General features: G+C 29.6%; 1 protein-coding gene across 1 annotated transcript; it reads left to right on the top strand.

Annotated features, from left to right (window-relative positions):
• The first annotated feature begins 2,972 nt into the window (after positions 1 to 2,972).
• On the top strand, positions 2,973 to 23,218 carry LOC127287605 (uncharacterized). The gene is made up of 4 exons (XM_051314616.1): positions 2,973 to 4,900; positions 19,534 to 19,858; positions 21,046 to 21,203; positions 21,414 to 23,218. Exons 1-4 carry the CDS (start codon positions 3,602 to 3,604, stop codon positions 21,942 to 21,944), a joined length of 2,313 nt encoding a protein of 770 aa, XP_051170573.1. The 5' UTR covers positions 2,973 to 3,601; the 3' UTR covers positions 21,945 to 23,218.
• Positions 23,219 to 23,315: the final 97 nt, after the last annotated feature.

The following is a 23,315-nucleotide window of genomic DNA, read 5'->3' as shown; positions in this document are numbered from 1 at the left end:
ATAATATACCATTAGTTTTAAGTAAAAAAAAAAACATAAAACTATTTTTAAAAAATAATTTTCGGCGGAAAGACAATGTCGGACAAAAAAAATTAAAAATTAGACCCAAAAACCTCCGAGTAACAAATTTTAAGCAAAACTGACCATTTTTAAAAAAATTTTCGCCATATTGAATCCGCCATTTTGAATTTGAAAGAAAAATTTAAAAACTAACTGTGTATATTTGTAATTCCCTTTCATAGAAATTTGATAATAATTTTTAATTCAATAACGCAAAATTTCTTATAGTTTCAATTCATGTGTCCCATTTTAAGCACTATAATAATTTTCATTATTATTATTATTCAAATTATTTTTATTAAAGAATCCTGATCTATAAGTTTTTTTTAATGAAAATTTTTGGAAAATTTCTTTATTCAATTATTTTATGTTGATTATATTTTATTCTAATTTCTGCGTGAGAATAATTTGTCTTTTTCATTGAATCATTTTTTGTTACCTTAGATCGGTTTTATCTAAATTTTGTGAATGCTTTTAAATATCAAATGAGGACAAATATAATTTTCCATTTTTTTTTTTTAAAGAGGAACAATTTTTGTTTATAAATTTTTTTTTTTATTTTGCTCGTGTACTTTTTGAGAAAAAAATAAAACAATAAATTTTGTATTCTCTTTTCCAACAAGAATTGGGCACAAGTTAAATTAAGAAACTGTAGTTTTCAAATTTTTTTGTGGAATTATAAAGGGAAAAGAAAAATGAAAAAACTCAATTTTTCTCGAAAACTACTGAACTGATTTTAATAAAATTTAAATATGTTATAAATGAGTAAAATGATTTCAAAAACAAAATTCATATTTTTTTTCAAAAATAGTTAAAAAATTTCAATTTTGAAATTAAAAATTTTTTTGGGTTTTTTTTAAAAATTACACATTTAATATTAAACAAAAATTCTATTTTTAAAATTTTTAACATAATTATATTTCTGACAAATTTCATTTTTTATGTTTTAAATGCCATCTTGGAAACGCCATTTTAATTTTTTTTAGTTTTGAAACAGATTCGTCTTCAGTGGTTCAAAAATCTTCAATCCTTATACTTAATAATTTTTTTTTTTTTTTTTTTTGACATTTACGTCTATATAAAATCTGATTTTATTTTACGATGTTTGCAATTTTCATAAACATTTGGCTATTTTTTTTTTGCTTAATCGTATTAAAAAATATAAATATTTAAAAAAATTACATTGGTTTTTGTAAGTGGGGCATAATATACATCCGGCTGGTGTAAAAAGGTCAAGATAGCTAAAATTTTTTATTGTTTTATAAACAATATTTATTTTGTTCTAATAGTTTTAGAAACTTATTTTGATCACAATAAGAATAAAAAACTATTTAGGTAATATTGAAAATTAAATTTTTTAATTTTAGATGATTCGTTTGAGAAATTTTGACTCTATTCTAGACAAACAATCCTTATTTTTCAATTCTTACCCCTTTGGATATATTACTTTATAGACAATTTGATTGAAGAATTTCTAAATAATGAATTCACAAAATTACACAGCCACACACAAAAAAAAAAAGTTTTGATCTGGGGGTCTAACTATGCCTAGTTTATGTTTTTTGGGCCGCTGAATCCGAATTCGAGGTCCGTTTTACCCCATCAGATCAGGATTTTGTGATAACCTCAAAAAACCAATATGGCGGACACTTTTTCGAAAAATTCATCGGATTTGCCTGAAACTCGTTACTTGGGGGTTTTTGGGGTCACTGATCACGAATCTAATGTCAGTTTTTCAAAATTCAAAATGGCGGACACTTTTTCGAAAAATTCATCGGAATCGCCTGAAACTCGTTACTCGGGGGTTTTCGGAGTCGCTGATTACGAATTTGAAGTCAGTTTTCAAAAATTCAAGATGTCATCGTAACAAATTTCTTAAGTGTATCTGCCATGACGTCATTTTTCGTAAAAGTGTCCGCCATCTTGAATTTTTGAAAACAAAGTTCAAATTCGTAATCAGCGACTCCGAAAACCCCCGAATAACGAGTTTCATGCGATTCCGATGAATTTTTCGAAAATGTGTTAGCCATTTTGGATCCGCCATTTTGAATTTTTAAAACTGACATCAGATTCATGATCAGCGACCCTAAAAAACCCCCGAGTAACGATTTTTAGGCAAATTCGATGAATTCTTCGAAAAAGTGTCCGCCATATTGGTTTTTTGAGGTTATCTCAAAATCCTGATCTAATGGGGTAAAACGGACCTCGAATTCTGATTCAGCTTTTTTATAATATCATAAAAATTGTGATTGGTCAATTTTAAACTTCGCGACAAATTATTTCTGTGATAATGAATTTCGGTCATTTCCACTTTCTGTAAAATAAATATTCGAACAGAAGAATATTATGTTAAATTAATATTCTTTCTAATTTTCTTTCTGCATAATAATTAATTTTTTGAATTACCTATTTTGCAAAATGAATATTCTACGAAACAACGTTTCGCACAAATTGAGATTCGATTAAATTGAATTTCTGGCTAATTAATTCTCGTCTAAATAAAAATTCGGCAACATTAATAATCAGTTAATAATTTATTCTGTAAAATAAAAATTCGAACAAATGAATATTCTGCAAAATTAAAATTTATTTAAATTACTATTATGCAAAAATAATATTCTACAAAATAAAATTCAATTAAAATATAATTCTAAAAAATTAGCTTTAGTGCATATTCATGCGTCTTGGGTTGTTTTTGAAAAAAGGGGATAAATTTTTTTTTTCAAAAAACTGTTTTCGGCATTGAGTAAAGTACCCATTACTTTCTATACACAATTTTTTTTAATGAATTAATATTTTAGGGATTTATTATTTTCATATAGAACAACAATTTATTGAAGTATCAGATCAAACCGAGAACTTTTTTTTTTTTGGTGGTGACGTTATTGAAATAATTACTCAGTATCATTTCCCTAAAAATATACAATTTGTCATTTTTAAATGGTAATTCATTTCTATTCCATTCAATTCGTCCTGACGGATCATAAAATGGAATTAATACGAATCCACGAAAAGGTAATTCATTTCTATTCATCTCAATTTGGTTTCGTTTGCTGAGAGATATTTTTATAATTTTTTTTTTTTAATTTATAAGTATTTTTGTACTTTACACATTATTAATTTAATAATTATTGTTTAATTTATCAAAAATATTGCATAAATTAACACTTTAAATATCCATTTATTACTAGCAATATAATTGTTTTTACCATTTTTTATTGATTTTTTGAAATTTTTATCCCCAAACCCAATGTCAACTGAATTGGGTTAGCATTCGGTTTGCGCGATCCACCAAGGAGGGTTGTTGCTACTGTGCGTACTACTTGTTACTATGGTTACGTATAGCTTAATAACAAAACGCTGATACTGTTTATACACGTGGATCTAATGTCAGTTGCGTTTGAACTGCATTGAAAATAGTGTGATGTTCTGTGACTTTAAAGAATTTGTTATTATTATTAATTATTATTATTATTCAAAGAATTATCAATAGTAATTTTTTTAAAATAAACAAATATTTAATGAAGCTTAAAATTTAAAAATGAGTAAAGAAATTACAGACGAACAAACTACTTCAAAAAATACGAGTTTACATAATTTTGATCTTCATTGTATTCGTCCAACAATAAAAGATGTTAATAATGAAAGTGTATCAAAAATTGCTAAAAGATATAAACATCCAAAAGACAATTACAATAACGATTTGAAAAGTGATGGATTTTATGTAAATGTAAAACATTTAACGGCAAATAATATTTTAGGTTACTTTCAAGATCAGGAAATTAAATTGAATATTTTAAAAAAATTTAAAACTTTCAATAAATTAGTAGAGATAACATTTCACGATGTGCAATTGGAAAAAACTCAAGTTCAAACTGATTGTAATTTAAAAATTACAACAATTTCAATTTTATTAGAAAATAAAGTTATTTGTAAAACAAAATATCCTTTTAATCGAAAAGTTCATAAATTGTTATTTCAAAATAAATCATTAAATTACAATGATTTATTAATTCAAGTTAATGCACATGGAGGAATTTACAGTAGACTTCCTCTATATGTGCCAAAAGTTGATGAAAAAAATATGAAAATTGAAGTACAATTTGGAATAAATGATGATTTTGGAAATCTTTTTTCTGGTACGATATTTTATAGTGTATCGTCATCTAATCAAGAACAATATTCTGAAGTTGAACAAACGTCATATGTTTATCCTGTACTAAATGATCCAAATGATCCTAGTCATAATATATTTTATTTCCGACCAATTCAACAAATTAAAAAAAATATAGGATATTTTCTACTAGAACATTTTTCTTTAAAACTTAGAGAGACTTTTAGAAAAGAGAATATACATGAAAGAAATCAATCTAAATCATCTCAAATTTCAGTATCGGAGAGTAATATGTCATTGCTTGGTCTTCGAAATTTTATACAGGGAAAAAAACCTTTGGAACTTCAAGAAATGTCGAGAAGTTATATTAATAAAAAGCCTGTTCTATCAATTACAATATTAAGAGGAGTTGAAATTCCTGTAAGAGAGGAATCGGCAACAGTTGAACCTTTGGTAGAAATTCAATGGGGTGATACTTTTCGATTAACATCACCAGCAGATGGACCAGCTCCTGTATGGCATGAAATTCTTTCCTTTCCAGTACTTAAAATTTGTGATCAAAAATATATTGATATACGACTTTTTGATCAACATCCAATTTGGGGTTTACAATGGCTGGGCGAATGTAAAATTCCTATCGAATGTTATGGAGAATATGAAGAATTTGAACGATGGGTTGATTTATCACCTCTTCAAAGTCCATATTTGACTTTTGGATATGTACAGGTAAGAAAAAAATTAATTACAATAAAACAAATTTTTAAAAATTTAATATTTTTAAATATTTTTTATAAATATAATCAAGTAGAGTCATAAGAGTGAAAAACTAAAGTTTAAAAGAAACTGCCTCACAGCAAGAATTTTTTAATAATTAATGAGAACGCATGATTATGTTCTAAAAATCATTAGTTAGAATTTTAATTTTATGGAATTTGATTTGTCATAATTATTTTTGAGGTGAATTTTTATTTGATTGAATTACTATTTTGCAGAATTTTCATTAAACGATTTTCTATATTACAGAATTTTTATATAACTGAAAATTTACTTCATAGAATTTTCATTTGTTCGAATTATTATTTGATTTAATTCCTCGTATAACCGATTTTTCATACTACAGAATTTTTACTTAACAGAAAAATCATTTAACAGAATTTCTAATTGATAGAATTTTCATTTGTTCGAAATTGCAAATGGTCGAACAAACAATCGACAGAAAGATTTCGACGCGATTTTTAAAATCAACCAATCACAATTTTATGAATAATTTTTGTTTGGTTGATTATAAAAATTGCGAGGAAATCTTTCTGTCGATTGTTTTTTCGGACAAATGAAAATTCTATTAATTAAAAATTCTGTTAAATGATTTTTCGGTTAAGTAAAAATTCTGCGTGGTAGTATTTTAAAAAATGTCCGCCATATTGGATCCGTCATTTTGAGTTTTTGAAAATAGACCTCAGATTCGTATTCAGCGACCCCAAAAATCCCCGAGTAACGATTTTCGAGTGGATCCAATAAATTTTTAACATTGATGTCCACCATATTGGATCCGACGTTTTGAATTTTGAAAAACTAACATCGGATTCGTAATCAGCGACCCCGAAACCCCCCGAGTAAAGATTTTCAAGCCAATTGCATTAGATTTTCAAAAAGTCGTCCGCCATATTGGAACCGCCATTTTGAATTTTGAAAAACTATTATCGGATTCGCAATTTGCGACCCCGAAAACCCCCGAGTAACGATATTCAAAATAATTGCCTAACAATTGGATAACGTTTTTTTGCATATTTTTTTGACACACTTTTTGAAAGGAACCCCTGAAATCTACCGTCATAACAAAATGATATCCCTAGGATATCCATAGGATATCCATATCAATGGTCGATATCCTAGAATGGTCCCCAGGATATCTTGGGATATCCTTATTTATTTAAACCCTGAAATCTACCCTCATAACAAAAGGATATCCCTAGGATATCCACAGGATATCCATATCAATGGTCGATATCCTAGAATGGTCCCCAGGATATCTTGGGATATCCTTATTTATTTAACCCCTGAAATCTACCCTCATAACAAAAGGATATCCCTAGGATATCCATAGGATATCCCTAGGATATCCATAGGATATCCCTAGGATATCCATAGGATATCCATATCAATGGTCGATATCCTAGAATGGTCCCCAGGATATCTTGGGATATCCATATGATATCCCTAGGATATCCAAACCGCCGGTCTGTGGGACATCAACAGGACATCCATAGGATATCCCTAAGACATCCACAAAATATCTATTGGATATTATATCGCAGGATATCCATGGGATATCCATGGGATATCCTCAGGATATCCGTGGGATATTCTTAGGATATTCACGCGATATTTAATATCTCAACATATATTTTTGAGGTTAAAATTGTTAAGCTAATATAATGAATAATAATATAATAAAAAGAAAAATCTTATGAGCTTCTAATTTATTTTAAATGAAGATTTGAAACGCATTTTTCAAAGTTTTTAAATAAACTCATGCACTTAATGTATAATTAATATTAATAGTTATTCGTTATTTGCGGGGAAGAATTTATATTGTTTAAAGCCAATTTATTTTCTGACAATATTAAGCATATGAATAAAGGAATGAATCACGAATGAGAAAAACATTAGTTAATAATTTTTCAAATTAAACAACTTTCTCGAAAAACAAGTTGCATTTTATTTTATTTATATAAAATTTAATTCACAGAATATTCTCACTCGTAGTCTCATAATGACTTTAAAAACAGTATCCTGAGAATATCTTCTTGACATCCAGAAGATATACTGAGAATATCCAGAAAATATCTGTGGGATATCTGGAGGACATTAATGAAAGTCTATAGAGATATCCAGAAGATATCCTGTGGATATCCTCAGATATCCATGGGATATCCAAAGGATATCCAAATCGCCGATTTTTTGGAAATCCTTAAGAGATCCATTTGATATCCATAGGACATCCCTAGGATATCTGCGGGATATTATCAATATATCCCAAGATATCTTGTGTTATTAGGGTAAGAGTTAATTTGACCAAAACACCTCCGTTTCACCTAAAATCAATAAAAACTTACTTTTTCTACCTTAAGAAAAAGTTTTCAACCGCATTTAAATGAAAATCCCAAGGGGGCGAAATACAGGCCTTAGGGGTCCTTCTCTTTTCATTTTCCATTGTTAGTGAGATTATTTTACATACACGAATTTATCAGTATCACAATGATATTGAATTTTAAGTTTGCATTTATTCATAATTTGTTTAATCTAATTTTTGATACTTAAATTTCAATTGCTTTACTGATTCTTACATTATTCGTATCATATTATTATTTTCTTTTACAGTAGTATAAAAGAACATAATAATGATATTGAAAAGTCGTGAAGCTACTATAATAATTTCATTACTTCGTGCGGCATATAATGTATACATTGGTTATAGCATACGCGATAAAATAATAAAATTATTATGGAAGTGTCACGATATTTCAAAATATTGTCATAGTGTACAAATGTGCAGTAATGTAAAATTTAAAAGAAAATTTAGTAACGTTTTTGAAACAAAGATATATTTGTGAAAATATTGTTATATAAAAGAAAATTATTATACTTAAAAATTATAAAATATTTTTCTATAAATAATTTTTGCCATACAATAAACAACGAAAGAGTACAACAAAAATGTTACAACGATATCACAAACATGTGCAAATTAATCAGGAGATTATTTTTAACTTCTATTATAATTGTGAGCCTCATATTACATTTAATATTTTGCTCAAAAGGCTTGACATATTTTGCCATTAATTTTATTTTCATATTGAGCAGCTTTATTTGCTACTTGAAGAAGCCAGTCATTTTTCTTTATATCCATAACCCTCTTAAATAAAAAATGTCTATTAATTTGATCAATCAAAATAAATTTTTCCTCAAATATTCTGAACTTAGTTTGAGGAAGAGTTATGTAATGTTTAGAATTAACATAAATATTTTTCACATGAATGACTAAAAATGCATTAATTGATATATTGTTATCGTTCTGTGACTTGAAATGATTTTCTGAAAGTTGTCTCTTCTTACGCAGTACAATATTATTTCCTCACTTTCTACATTAGTAAATGAATCGTAATGTCGTATTGCTAAACTGTACATAGCTTTTTTTAGTCTCCAAACATTTTGAATATCAAGATCTGTGTTAGCATAAGGATTAGACAAAAAAAATTCTTATCGCATAATAATTGTCAAAAGAAATTGTGTTAAATAGTTGATTAGCCATATAGTCATCAAACGCAGGTCCTGGGAGAATGTTTATTAAACTCATGTCTTCTTGGTTTTAAATATTTTCAATACTTTCAATTGCTTTTCCCCAAAATAATCCAATTTCTACGTACGAATAAAACCTTAATTTTTCGTACAACTTAGGATTATTTAGCCAGTAATTATCGAACGTTGGAGGAGCGAATCTAAGATCTTTAAGATGTTTTGCAAAAAGCCTTATAGACGCAGTTGTATGAAAGCTATAATGTTTTAAAATGTGAATTGCAGTAGTCTCATTACATTTTTCAGTAAAATTAGAATTATCTATTAAATGATATCTATGCCAAATGAATCGATCATGGAGATTTTTCTGGTCTGTTGGAGAAAAATTAACTTTTGCCATGACTGGTTTCATTATAATTTTTGATATTTTCGTGATAATTTCTGTTGTAATCATTCTCTGAAAAATTGGAATTGCAAGTTGCAATGATTCCTTAATAACTAAATGCTTGTACTTTGTCGAAGAAAATATTTCGAAAATTCACTGCTCATACTTATTCCCGAACTGATAAAGAGTGTTAGAAGTGGAACAACAATCAGAGCATCTGTTGTATAGCAAGAAGACCTTTTCATCATGACGTCTATATTTGAGGAATTTGCAAAATTATGAAGTGGAAGCAAGTCCCAAATCCATTTCCTGTGTTGAGAAATCTACGTGGTGATCTTTTCTGTCGTTGAAATCGGATGATTTATTGTCGCAGAATTTTCCAAAAATTGTAAATTTTCGAAAGTTTTTATCAAACTTGTTTATCATCAACAAAAATGTCATCAAAAAAGGAATAAAGTTTATTATTTTCATATTGTCATTCAAATTTGTTATCTTCTTCTTGACAACTTGGGGAAAGCTGAGTTAGCCACAGAAGCTGATTTTAATAAGGATAAAATGATCTGAAAAAAAATTATAAAATTTTTCTCATATGTATTTGAAATAAATATTAAGGAAAATGTAATGATCTTTTTGGACAAAAACTGAATAAATGTTGCTTTTTATTGAAATAAGAAAAATACGATGTCATATAATTTTTTTTCCCAATATTAAAGAACCTAAATGTTCATCAGTATTGGTAACATTAGTGCAACTTAAGATGCAATAAGGGAACATTTTTAAATAAAAAGTCATTACAATTTCAGGAATAAAACTAAATAAAAACAAATATTTTAATAAATTTCAAAAATAAATAAAATCCAATTAATAATTTATAAATATTTTAATGTTTACTTTTATTTATATAGGACTTTCAAACACTGTTTAGTGACTTTTTTTTAAAAATGTATTTAAAGATGAAGTTTTTCTTTAATTTTTCAAGATAATTTGTTGAATTTATTTGTGAAAGAAAATTGACTATGAAACATTTTATAAGGTAACATTGTACATAAATTGCTAATCAATTAGTACATAACTGAATTCACTATTATTATAAAATCAAATAAGTTACCATAAATTGATCACAAAAAATCTCCATGGCGAAGGAAAGTGTTCATTTGATGAGCACAAAAAGGATCCTTCTCTACAAAAGGACAAATAACATGTTCAAGAGCTGTATATTAAAACTTTAGATTAAAATTTAATAACTAAGCTACATAAAAAGTCACGTTTTTACATATTATTATATTGACTATTAAAATACTGCTGACCACAAGAACATGATATTCCAATACATATTTCCTTTTGTTTCATCTTTTGAAATTAAATTTTTATTATTTTTTATCAACTTACAAACATTAAAAAATCACGTTTTTCAAAACTTTTCTTTTAAAAAATAAATTTGGATATAAATTTTACATAAAAAAAAGAATTGAATAATTTTACACAAAATTTTATTAGTTTCTTAAATTTCTTATTTATTGTTCTTTTCAAATAAATATATTTTTTCAACACAATGTTTTAAAAAAGTAAAAAATTGTTTCGTAAATTTATTACAAACTCATTTTTATCTTTAAATTCTTAAAGCCCAAGTTATTAAACCCGTTAAGGTAATATATAGGTTCAAAATGACACCAGAAAAATTTTTAGGCCAAGTCTCTTAAAATTAGTCGTTCAAAATGATAAAATTGACCATTATTTTTAATAAAAATAAATAAATTTTTTAACTTTATTTTGCATATTTTTTTGAAAGTATAATATCCAGCGAGTTCAAAACCTTAATTGTATTTATTTTCTCTTAAGAATTAAATTTTCTATGAATGAATTTAAGAAGAAATTTCAATTTTTTTTTACTTTTTTTCAATATGCAAAAAATTTTAAATGTAGAATAACAGTATTGGATTTTATAGATTAGATCTTCATCTAAAATTCAGTTACAGAATTAAGTCGAAGAATTAAGTAGAAGGGAAATAACAACTGTTCTGCTGCGTGGGGTCCAATTGACCCCACATGACCATTAAGTTATATAACAAATTTTCTCATGAAATAATTTGTTTTTAAAATTATATAAATCAATTTTTGAAAATTTGATGGTCAATTTTAATCTACATTTTTATTAAAAAGTTGTTTTTAATAATCAATTAAATTATAAATTAATTGATTTCATCAATTTTTCAAAGATTCATTTATACAATTTTAACCCTTTGAGTGTGAGGGTTCGTCTGTAGACGTACATAAAAAAAAATTGATGAAAGACACAAAAAACAAGTAGATTTACATCACACATACGTTATTTATGGTATTTTCAACGCTGATCCGAATTTGAAGTCAAATTTTGAAAATTCAAAATGGCGGATCCAATATGGCGGACAGGAAAATTAAAAATTGATCGAATTCGCTTGTAAATTGTTACTCGGGGGTTTTCTAGGCCGCTGAATTCGAAACTGATGTTAGTTTTTCAAAATTCAAAATGGCAGATCCAATATGGCGGACGACAAAATTAAAGTTGATCGGATTTTTTTTCTTTTTTAACATTTCTATTAAAAAAAAATAAAAACCAAAAAAAAATCTAAAAATAAAAAACAAATTTAGAAAAGAACATAAGGAGTCTAAAATCCTCCCGCACACCTCCACGTTGTACACTCTGGGGTTGTATATAACTGTTAAACTCCCAGTAAAAAAAAAGAATTGGGAGTAAGCGAAAAGAATTGGTGGTAACTTAAGCTGAATTCGGTTTGACGAAAAAACCGAATTGGAACGTTACGGTGAACTACTTTTTTTTTTACCGTGAATTCTTTTCTCTTGAATATTTGAATTGACATTTGTTTATTCGAGTTTGCATTATAAATGAATAGAATAAATGTTTCGAAGTCTAACTCAGTTTCAAAAATTTTGATGGTAAAAAAGTTTCTTAACATTTTGAATCCACATTTAAGATTTTGCGCCTCACAGCGAAGGGGTTAAAAACAAATTATTTTAAGTGAAAATGTAGGTAGTGTCAAATAATAATTAATATATATTAATTATTATATTATATTCTTTATTAACAAGGTGTTCATTTCATGACCATTTAGCTTCCTCAACATGATACACTTATATTCAAGATTAAAGAAGGATTGCAACTGAAAAAGCGATCATTTTTATAAATATTGGTAAAATGTAAACTTTATATACATCAATCGATTCGTTTTCATGCCAAGAATACAGATTTGACAAAATTTATTAAAAATTTACATGAAGAAAAAATTTCTATTAAAAAATACGAAAAAAGGTTTTTTTAAAAATTAAAAAATGATATAATTTATAAATTTTAAATAAAATATAAACTTTATATAGGTTAATTAATTTATTTTCTTAGAAATTAGGTACATGGATAGAATGAGACACGACTTTAAGATTAGGACAATTTATTTTATAATATAATCGCTAAGCGATACTACAGGTGTGAATGCTTGTAGCGAACTGACTGTACTGAATTTTAGTTTAACACGTGACCTATCTATTAATTTCCTGATTGGTTGGATACAATAAAAGAGCGGGTTTTTTTATTTGTATTCAAAGTTCTTTGAAACTGTAACTCGAATAATACATATTATGAACTTTATAGTTCTTACACTTCCCCTCGAGTGAGAGTCTTCAAACAAATTTATATTTAAAAAAAATAAATTACTTAAACTGCTGCAAGCCAGCTGACGTCGTACAAAACATTAATTTAGCTTTGGAAAGTCCTTTCGTAAGGAAATCAGCAACTTGTTTCTCACTTGGAATATATTTCACTGAGAATAATTTCTTTCGGAGCACTTCACGGATGGCCGAGTGCGTGAAAGAAGCTATCCATCTTCAACGAATTGTCCAGGAACTTGGATTTGGTAACCTCGGGGATCTAACGGTTTGGTGCGACAACAGAAGTTGTCTCTCATTAGTCACTTACTTTTACGTTTTTCTGGAGTTTGGTTCCGAGGTCCATTGGCGTGCTAACTGGATTGCAATTAGTCATGTCGAATCTTTCGAGTAATTCATAAACGTATCCTTGTTGACACATTTTTACTTCGTATTTCGTGCGAGTGAATTCTACGCCCAGGCAATATTTTGCATCGCCGAGGTCTTTAATTTCGAATTCGGAAGATAACATTTTTTGAAAATCACTTATTCGTTGTTCATTTTTAGCGGCCAGGAGAATGTCATCGACGTAGATGACAATCAGCAAAATGTCTTCCCCTGTTCCGGGTTGAAATAGACAAGGATCTCCCATCGTTGGATTGGCACCAAACTTCCGCTGGATTCCGTCGAGTTTTTGATACCACGTTCTTCCGGACTGTTTCAGTCCATAAATAGATTTTCTTAAAAGGCACATTTTATTACCGGTATTATAATCACTCAACATTTTCTTCGCATGTTTTTTTATTTCACTGTCTCTTTTGATGTCTATCAAATATTGTAAATAATCTTTGAAATGTTTCGGGGGCTGCATTAAGATTTCTTCATCTAATTCTCCGTTGAAATATGCAGATTCGATGTCGAATTGTTTTATTTTTAGGTCGAGTTTTGCAGCGACAGATGCCATCAGTCGAATGGTGATGAAACGAGCTACTGGAGCAAATGTTTGACTGAAGTGTATTCCAGGTTGCTGGCAAAAGCCTTGAGCAATTAATCTTGCTTTTCTTCTTTTTATCGAGCCATCTGAATTCATTTTGTTGCGCAGGATCATTCGTTCTGTTAAAATCCACGTATTCTTCTTAATGAGCGATTAGAAATTAGGCATATGGATAGAATGAGACACGACTTTAAGATTAGGACAATTTATTTGATAATATAATCGCTAAGCGATACTACAGGTATGAATGCTTGTAGCGAACTTCTTTCTTTTACTTTAATGGCCTCTGGTCCCATAGGGACAAATAGCCAATACTATTTCACGTAGTATAAAAGTCAAATACACTATAAGCAGCTATTCAAGTTACAGCGGAATACAACCAGTTCCATGAGCAAGACTCTTCGGCTCTTATTGCACAGTTAGGTTTAAGCACTTTTTAACAGAGCAGTTCACATCACACGCGACAAGACTCGTTCGTTGTGGTCACATATGAATGCGGTATAAAATAGTGTGGCGGGAGAATTCAATTTAGTTAGGAAAAATTAAGGATATATTTATCACATTTTAACCACATCTGTGCTTTATTTGGTATTTTATATTGCCAATTCTACCTATAATAGAATTTTGTCTCAATTCAATAATATTAGAGAGTTTATAGAATTATTATTAGAAGAACAAAAAAAAACAAAAAAAATTGCATGCCTCTTTTTATTTGTTAACCAACTAGTTAATCAATTCCCAATTCATTTATTCGTTTAAACTTTAACTAATTAATTTAATTTATTAATCTTTCATTTTTTATTATTATTTCTATTTTTCATTTATTTATCTATTTATTTATTTTTTATTAATATTTTAATATTAAGATTACTTCAACTTTTTTGCAATGATGCTTCCTCCCTCAAAAAATTTACCTAATCTACGTACATCTCGTATGTCAGGATCATATATCAATTGTGAGAGATCAGGCATGTCTGGGTTGAAATCTGATATTCTTCCGCGCAAGTAGTCAAAGAGAGCGAACCTGCCGACCGAAAAGACAGGGCAGTCCCTCAGATAGTGCACTAAATTCTTCTGACCCAACTCACATACGCATTCATTTGCCACCCCATTCGTAAAAAATGATCCCTAGTACAGATATGTCCACATCTAAGTCGGGTGATCAAGTTAATGTATCTACGTGGATTTATTATATTATTAAACCAAGGACGAGAGGATTTAGGGCTTATTTTCCTGAAATATATATTCCCAGAAGTAGACTTAGGACACGGGGGCCACGAAATTTGCAAAATTCAAACTTTAATGCATCTTTAGCCACTCTATCTACCAATTCATTCCCTCTTATACCAGAATGTGAGGAATCCACATGAAACTCAGTACACCACCTTTACTCTTAATCTTATCAATCATCAGAATAATTGGAAGCACCAACTGATGTGTTTTTGAATTACTCAACCTATCCGCAATGTCAGTTAGTATATTCCTTCCATCTGAGACAATCAAGGCCCAGTCAATACCATTGAAATAAATATACTTTAAAGCAGACAATATTGCATATGCCTCACATGTCTTGGAAGTAGAAAAATCGTTTATACGTACACCAAAATCAATAATTTCAGAAAGAACAAAAGCACCACCAGCAATGCCATTAACTTGTGACTTAGCCCCATCCGTGTAAACAACTGTAAAACCAGAGTAAGTGTCTCCCATGACTGTTTCAAATCTTGAGTTAGGATCAGAACAATTCTTTATCTCGTTTCCCGTCTCCAGGTCCACCTGGACAATTTCAGTCAATTCCTCGCCACCCAAGAAACCATCTGATACATCCGTAACCAAGACCGAGACACAGTCAAGCGAGGATTGTCCCCTCCGAAATCCAAACTGATTAGGTGGCAACCAATTTTTATTCTCTACTAAGTTTTCCAACCTTCTATGGATGAGTCTCTCAAAAAGCTTACATATATTCGATGTATGCGAAATAGGTCGGAAACCTTTCCCAGCTCTCTTTTGACCTCATTGTCTATAACACGATATCGTTCACTAGATTCCCGACTCTGGTCAGAAAGAAAATCTCGTCTTGACCCTCTTCTCCTCTCAATTATAGAGTTACACTCGTCGTCCCACCACAGCGGCTGGGATTTGCGATTACCCGGATTATCAGATGGATAATAAGCACCACTTTCAATAAGTTTAGAGACAATTTGTTTAGTCATAGAATCAAGGATCCTCTCCTCTACCCAACTCCGCCACTAAATCGTTCGCCACATCAGACATACTCCCCAGAAATCAACCCAGGAGACAGGTGTGAGCTTCAGTCTCTTAGAGAGCGTTCTGACATGCTTAGGCATAGCGTCAAGGGCCGCACTTACCAAGAGATGATCTGAACCATACGAATCCTGAGTTACATCAATGCTTGAAAAACATGTCAACTGCGTCGATACAAGAACTAGGTCTAAGTTATTTCGATATCTACTCGAGATATCCCCAAGTGTAGGAGTTGAGTCATTCATATAGGTGTCTATTATCTCCAAAAAATGCAGCCCCTAATCGAGTGATTTCAGCCACCCCACGACATTGCATGAGCATTAAAATCCCCACATTATCAAATTAGCTGGATTTATGTCCTGCATCACTTCATGCCAATAATCTAGAGGAATATTAACACCAGAGGGGGGAATAAATCGACACAAAGACAACGTTTCCCACCTCAGTCCGGTCACGAATTGCTACCACATCAATAATATTTCTATATCTACCACTCAGTTGTATTGGCGCGATAATGAGGTTCTTTTCGCCAAAATCATTGCACCACCACCCAAATTATTACCAGTCCTATCACAGCGATAAGTATAGTAATCATAGATCGACCAATCAGAAACACGATCCGACAGCCAAGTTTCCGAGACAACCAGAAGATCCAATCGGTATGCAGAAAGCAATGCCTCCACCTCCGTTTTCTTATTAAGTATGCTATGTGTATTCCAATTGCCATATTGTAACTTTTTTGAGCGCATTGTAAATTTATAACCTCCCAATTCATGCAAAAACAACAAATCAATAATTCAAGCAAATACCTCACACGAATACCACTAAAGGTACGGTCACACGACTTTTGGAAAAACCATTCATGTCTTTCTCTCTCCTAAGACAGAGGCATAAGATTGTCTCACTCTGCATTTTCTTACATTTCCCAAAGACGGAAAATGCAGAGTGAGACAAACTTATGCGTCTGTAATAGGAGAGAGAAAGACAAGAATGGTTTTTCCAAAAGTCGTGTGACCGTACCCTAATTACCATTAACCATTAATTAAATAATATTTAGAATAATAAGTATAAAAATTTCAACAACTAATTTACTACTCCATCAACGATAAATTAAATAAGTTAATCAACTTAGGATATAACTAAAATAAATTCAATTGGTCTAAATATTGACAAAAAAGGGGATCAACATGGAATAGAGACAAAATCGTGAAATCTACAAATCCGAATCCCTTCTAGGAACATCTTCAACATGATCAGCATCAGGTACAAGACATATAGCCTGAGTGTTCACCACATCAATTTCATTCGAACTCCGATTCTCCCTTTCATGTCCTTGAACTGCCCCAGAGGGATTATCCCCCAAAAACATATTCTCAATTTGTGATTGCGAGATGATCGTACGCAAGCAACAAGGATTGGACATATTCCTTCCTGGCTGATCAGATGCATGCAAATTTGCTGAAAATTCACCCATGTTAGAGACACCCTCCTCCAAATCAATACTAAAACCACCATTAAGAGGACGATCCGCAGCCAAGAGATAATCGGTCAATGCTACATCCATTCGAGAAATATCAGGATCCTGAGGATTCATTTCCTCCTCTGCACCAAAGGCAGAGTTTTTTCCTTCATTATGATGATTTGTATCTGAGTCAAGAACATTGACCTCTCTTAGAATGTTCGAACAAACTTCCAGAGCTAGTAGCCGCACATTTAATTAGTTCTTTCAGACAAGTATTACATTACATTATCAATATCATTCAGATCACATTGGGAAGCCAGCTTTCAGCACCTCAGAATCGAGACAGCAACCACAATTCCCTTTGATACCATAGCAATTATACTGCAGTTAATTGGCACTAGAATGTATTAAAATGCCGGCAAGCACGTGGCTAACAAGCTCCTCTATTAAACTTTTACAGTTGCAAAACCAACAATTTAAATAAAATGAAACACTTTACTTTTAATGTGGCCTAAATTCATAGCGAATATACACACAAAACTGTTATGTAAGGCTTTTTCACAATTCAAGCCAATATTAACAGCACAGAAATATATGTGAATCGGAGAAAGACGTCCGATCTCTTCAACAGTACAACACGGCAGTGATGCCAGGCTGCACACCAATTCCACTCCCACCATGCCGCCCATGCGCCTCCCTCCATACGGCCACACACACAAATATAAACCGTGCGCTTACTCTTGTAGGTGTGCCTATTTTTCGTTTTCCTCATACTCGACCGCTTCAGGTGAGCGATTATGCCTGTTTTTACCGACAACCGGTTAATTTCACGCGCGAACTTTTGAATTCTTTAGAATATAAATATACTTTTATTAATGTTTTTATAGATATTTATTAATAAATAATTAATAAACATACTTTATATATATATATATATATATATATATATACTATATTATAAATATAATATATTACATATACATAATGTAATATATATATATAGTACTGAAAAATAAAATCAATGGTGATAATAATTAATATTAAATTATGTATTAAGTATATACCCTACTGAAAATCCCTGTACAAGATCTTGTACAATTTCCTGTACAGGATCAGCAACTGAACTTGTACAAGTTCTGACCAGTTCCTGTACAGGAAAATGCATACGAATTTGGAACAAGTTCATGTGTGAGATCTTGTACAAGAAAATGTACATGATCTTGTACAATTTCATGTATAAGTACGTGTACATGAACACGTTCATGTTCTTGCACATGTATAGTTGTAATTTTTTTTTTTTTTTTAATAAAATTTGAGATTTTGATAATTTTTAACCACTAAGATTCGTAACTCATGCATGCTAAAAACTATTGCCCAGCTGTAAAGGTTAAAGTAAACTATTGCGCAACCTTTGAAGTTTTTAATTTTTAGTTAAGAAAAACATGAATTAACATGTACAAGATCATGAACGTGTTCATGAATAAGTACTTATACATGAAATTGTACAAGATCATGTACATTTTCTTGTACAAGTATCTTTCTTATACAAGATCTTGCACCAGATCTTGTACAACATGTCACACATGAACTTGTTCCAAATTCGTATGCATTTTCCTGGACAGGAACTGGTCAGAACTTGTACAAGTTCAGTTGCTGATCCTGTACAGGAAATTGTACAAGATCTTGTACAGAGATTTTTAGTAGGGAGAAATGTAAATCCATAATTATTATATTACTTTCTCCAAATTACAAATACTCAATAAGTATAATTTTTAAATAGTAATTTTCACAAAGGTAACGCTATATCCTCGTTTACTATTGGCTTATTGTAAAATTTAGTATTATAATATCAAATTTTACAAACTAAAGTTTCTCCGTGTAGCTCCAAAACTGTAAAAATGAATGGGAGACACGCTTTTTTCCAAAATTTCGAGTTTTTGTACTATAATTATATTAAATTCGATTCCAATCGGGTTCGCTATAATTTTCCTTTAATCTACTCGCAAAAATACGTATGTATTTTAAATTTGAGCCCTATCGGTTAAAATGCCTAGATTTTAGAGGGGGGGCAAGATTTTGTGGACGGACATGAGTGAAACCATAAGGGTTCCGTTTCGGTTCACTGCGTGAACGGAACTCTAAGAACGAAGAAATTTTTAATTAAATAACAATTAAATTTAAAAACTTAAAAAAAATTTTTAAATCAAAATAGAGAAAAAAATTTAATTAAAAATATCAAAAATAGAAGCCTATTAAGCTGTAACATACATATTCTAATTAAAATTTGTCCTATTTGATTCAAAATAATATTTTATGTTTAGGCCAGTCCCGGACAATCGTCGACAAGAATTTCCATGTTAATGAAAATGGAGAACATGAATGTAGATGATGAAGTGGATTTAAGAAGTATAGATAAATTATGTAAAAAAATTCAAAGTTGTCTCGCAGTACCTCATAAGATATCTGAAATAAATAATGCCAAAGAAGCGTCACAATTAACAATGCTATTATCATCGTTGTCAGTTCATCGTGGACTTGTTACCCCAAGGCAATCTTTAAATTTAGGAAAAGTTGATTATTACGGTCGAGCAGCTTTATTAACATCACTACTACAAGGACTGGGTCAAAAAGCATACGTGCTGTTAGGTAAAACTTATCAAGCAGGCCTATACAAAATTTTGGATTTTGTCAGACCCAGAAAACGGAATAGTCATTTCCGATGTAATTTGTCAAGCTGAATCCAAAAATGATAGTAAAATTGCTTTATCACGACAGCATTTTAGGATATTCTAAACTAATGGCGTTAAAAATGTCGTTTTTGGAAAAATATTCGAAACTCCATAAAATCTACAAAAAAAAATTTTTTATTCATTGGTCCAAATATCAAAAGAAAGTACTATATTTCCTCTTTCAAAATTCTCTTGGCACTGAAACTCGTTACTCAACGGTTTTTAAGGTCGCTGATTACGAATACGATGTGAAATTTTCAAAATTCAAAATGGCGGATCTAATATGGCAAGTGACTTTTTCAATATTTAATGCAATTCATTTGAAACTCGTTACTTTGGAGTTTTCGGGGTCGATGATAACAAATCTTATAAAAGTTTTTCAAAATTCAAAAGGGCGGACAGTTATCTTATTTTATCTGACTTTAGATTTGCAATGGATGACTTATGCCCGCCATATTGGATCCGCCATTTTGGATTTAAAAAATCTGACATCAGATTCGTTATCAAAGAACTTAAAAACCACCAAGAAAAAGTTTTATTTAAAGTAATTTGCAATTTTATTTTTCTTTTTTTAGAGTTTTTAAGTCGTGTAACGTAAATTTCTAATGGCTGTATCTTAAAGATAAAAATTGTATCGGATCGAGCCAAGAAAATTTTGAAAGGGGAAATATAGTAATTTCTTTTGAAATTTGGATCAATGATTAAAAAAAATGTTGTAGATTTTATAGTGTCGAATATTGCCAAATACGGCATTTTTCACGCTTTTACGTTAGAATATCTCAAAATGCTGACGTGATGGAGCAATTTTGCAGTCATTTTTAGATTCAGCGTGATATAAATTACATTGGAAATGTGCTATTCTGGTTACTGGGTCTAAAATTTGTAGTCCTGTGTTATTTTTAAAGTTACATAAAATAAAAAATTTTGCTTCTGAATTTCTTCGCTTTCACCACTGACTATATTTCTAAATTTACAAGTATTTGCTTCACTCTAAACTTCCACAAGGCATAATTGTCTTTATTCAGTTTTTCAATCTGAAAACTGTTCTTAGTTGTTCACTTAAAAATTTAAATTCACTTGAATTTTCACTTTTTATTTTTTTAGGTTCATCTCAGATAAGAAAATGGTCTGCATTTACTTTAACTCTTAATGAAGATACTAACGAAACTATTATATGGGACCCAGAGAGTGGAAGCTGTAGTGAGCTTGGAGAAAGCGGAAATTTATTGATAAAATGTTTTCGCCTAATCAATCATGAGAATGTACGTAAGAGAATATTCGTGTGCACATTTTTCTCATCAATATCCATTGCCTTCTCAAAGTTTCTTAAAAAGTATAATTTTATAACTATATAATGTGAATAATAATAATAATTATAATATAATAAATTAATTACCATTATTCTCATCGTTAAGCCCTGTCTTATTGTTTAGAATATAAACAGCTTTAATCTTTAGGATTTTAATTTTCAGATTTGGGAAAACACTCAAACGACCATATCACCAGTTGATTTGAACTGTAATCCAAAATTAAATAAGGACTGGAGACCGCTTACTTTTAATATTCATTTCGAAGATCGACCGATTCAAATCTTAGAGCTTCATACAACGCACGAGACACAATTTTCAGAATTACAAAATCAAATTGAACAACAGATAAAAGAGAAATTGTGTCAACTTCGTAAAAAATTGGGTGTGCCAACAGTTTTCAATCGTCATGCATCCACAATTTTGCAAGAATTTCTTTTAAAAATTAATTCAGATTCATATGTAAAATTTGATAAAACTGAACTAAAGCCACTCTATAGAGCATATTATACTCATGGAATAATATTAAAACTTCGAAACATGAACACAGAAGATATATGCAAATCATTATTGTCGACTAAAATTCATTTATCTTCAGGTTCTGTAGAATATGGTCTAAAATGTCATTTGCAATATCATTTAGGTAATATTTATACAATTTGGCTAGCTCTAGTTATTTTAAAAAAACGAAAATAAGTTGAAATTAAGTATCCAGGATGATTCGTACGAAATTTGAAATTCGTTTCGAATTTGTGTTAAAGTCTTATAAGAATTCATGTGTCGTTTTGAAACTGAATTCGTTCGTAGTTCAATCGTAATTCGTGAAATTTTATTAGAAAAAAGGATACAGAATTGATAAAAAAAAAATATTCCACATGGAAATTCGAATGGAATTCTGTCCGTAATATATACGGTAAATTTTTTAAAATTCAAGTTCAATTTTTTGTACGAATTCCGTAGGTTTTTTTAAAAGGAATTACTCTCGTAATTTTTGTTATAAATTTTTCTTTTTAAATTCAATCATTTCTTTTTTGTAGAAATTTTTTTTTGATATTTGTGTGAATTACTGACGAATTTTCTTAATAATCTTTTTTTAAATTCCGCTAGAAATTCGAAATAAATTTCGTAATTATTATAGGCCGTAAGTAAACATCTAAATTATATTGCAGAAAAAAAATTTTAAAAAAATTAATAAGTTAATATTATTTCTGGTTTGTTAAATAAATTTTTACATTTTATTTACAATTTTTGCTGAATTTATTTCTTTAAACTCGAAAATTAAATTCTATATACACAACTTATATTATTTGCTTATTAATAAAATTCTTCTATTATATTAAGTTAAGAAATTTCCAAAAGCGACACCGACACCGTGACCTCGACACCATCCTTGGAAAAACTATTTTGACTTATTTTCAAATAAAGCAAAATACTTTACCATATGCTTTTAGAAAATCTTACATACTTTTTTTAAAAAACAAGTTTTTTCAATTTTTTAACCCGAAAAAGGGTTATTTTGCATTTTCATTCCAAAAAAGGGTTATTTTGCAATTTTATGCAATTTTTTACGAATTTTTGGATATATACCTTTAAAATTACTCTATTTTTAAAATATTAGTTATAAACAATTTTTTTTGGTTTTTTTTATTATTTATTGTTGTTTTTTAAATTTTTAGTTAGGAACCTATAATATTGTGCCTAATTTTAAGTGTCATTGAAATCAATTGTTTTTAACTTAATAATTTTAACATTTCTTATTTTTAATCGAAACATCTTCTATTATATTAAGTTAACTAATTTCCAAAAGCAACACCGACACCGTGACCTCGACACCATCCTTGGAAAATCTATTTTCACTTATTTTCAAATAAATCAAAATACTTTGCCTTATGCTTTTAGAAAATCTTACATACTTTTTTTTGTAACAAATTTTTTCAATTTTAACCCGAAAAAGGGTTATTTTGCATTTTCTTCCCAAAAAAGGTTTATTTTTCAATTTTATGCAATTTTTTACTAATTTTTGGATATATACCTTTAAAATCTCTTTATAAAGGTTTACTCTGGATA

Source organism: Leptopilina boulardi, unplaced genomic scaffold (genome assembly GCF_019393585.1).
Source record: "Leptopilina boulardi isolate dan_hultmark-lab unplaced genomic scaffold, ZJU_Lbou_2.1 LbouV2_371, whole genome shotgun sequence".
Taxonomy (NCBI): Eukaryota; Metazoa; Arthropoda; class Insecta; order Hymenoptera; family Figitidae; genus Leptopilina; species Leptopilina boulardi.
The sequence above is the reverse complement of the archived record's forward strand: the minus strand, read 5'-3'. Positions and strand labels throughout refer to the sequence as shown.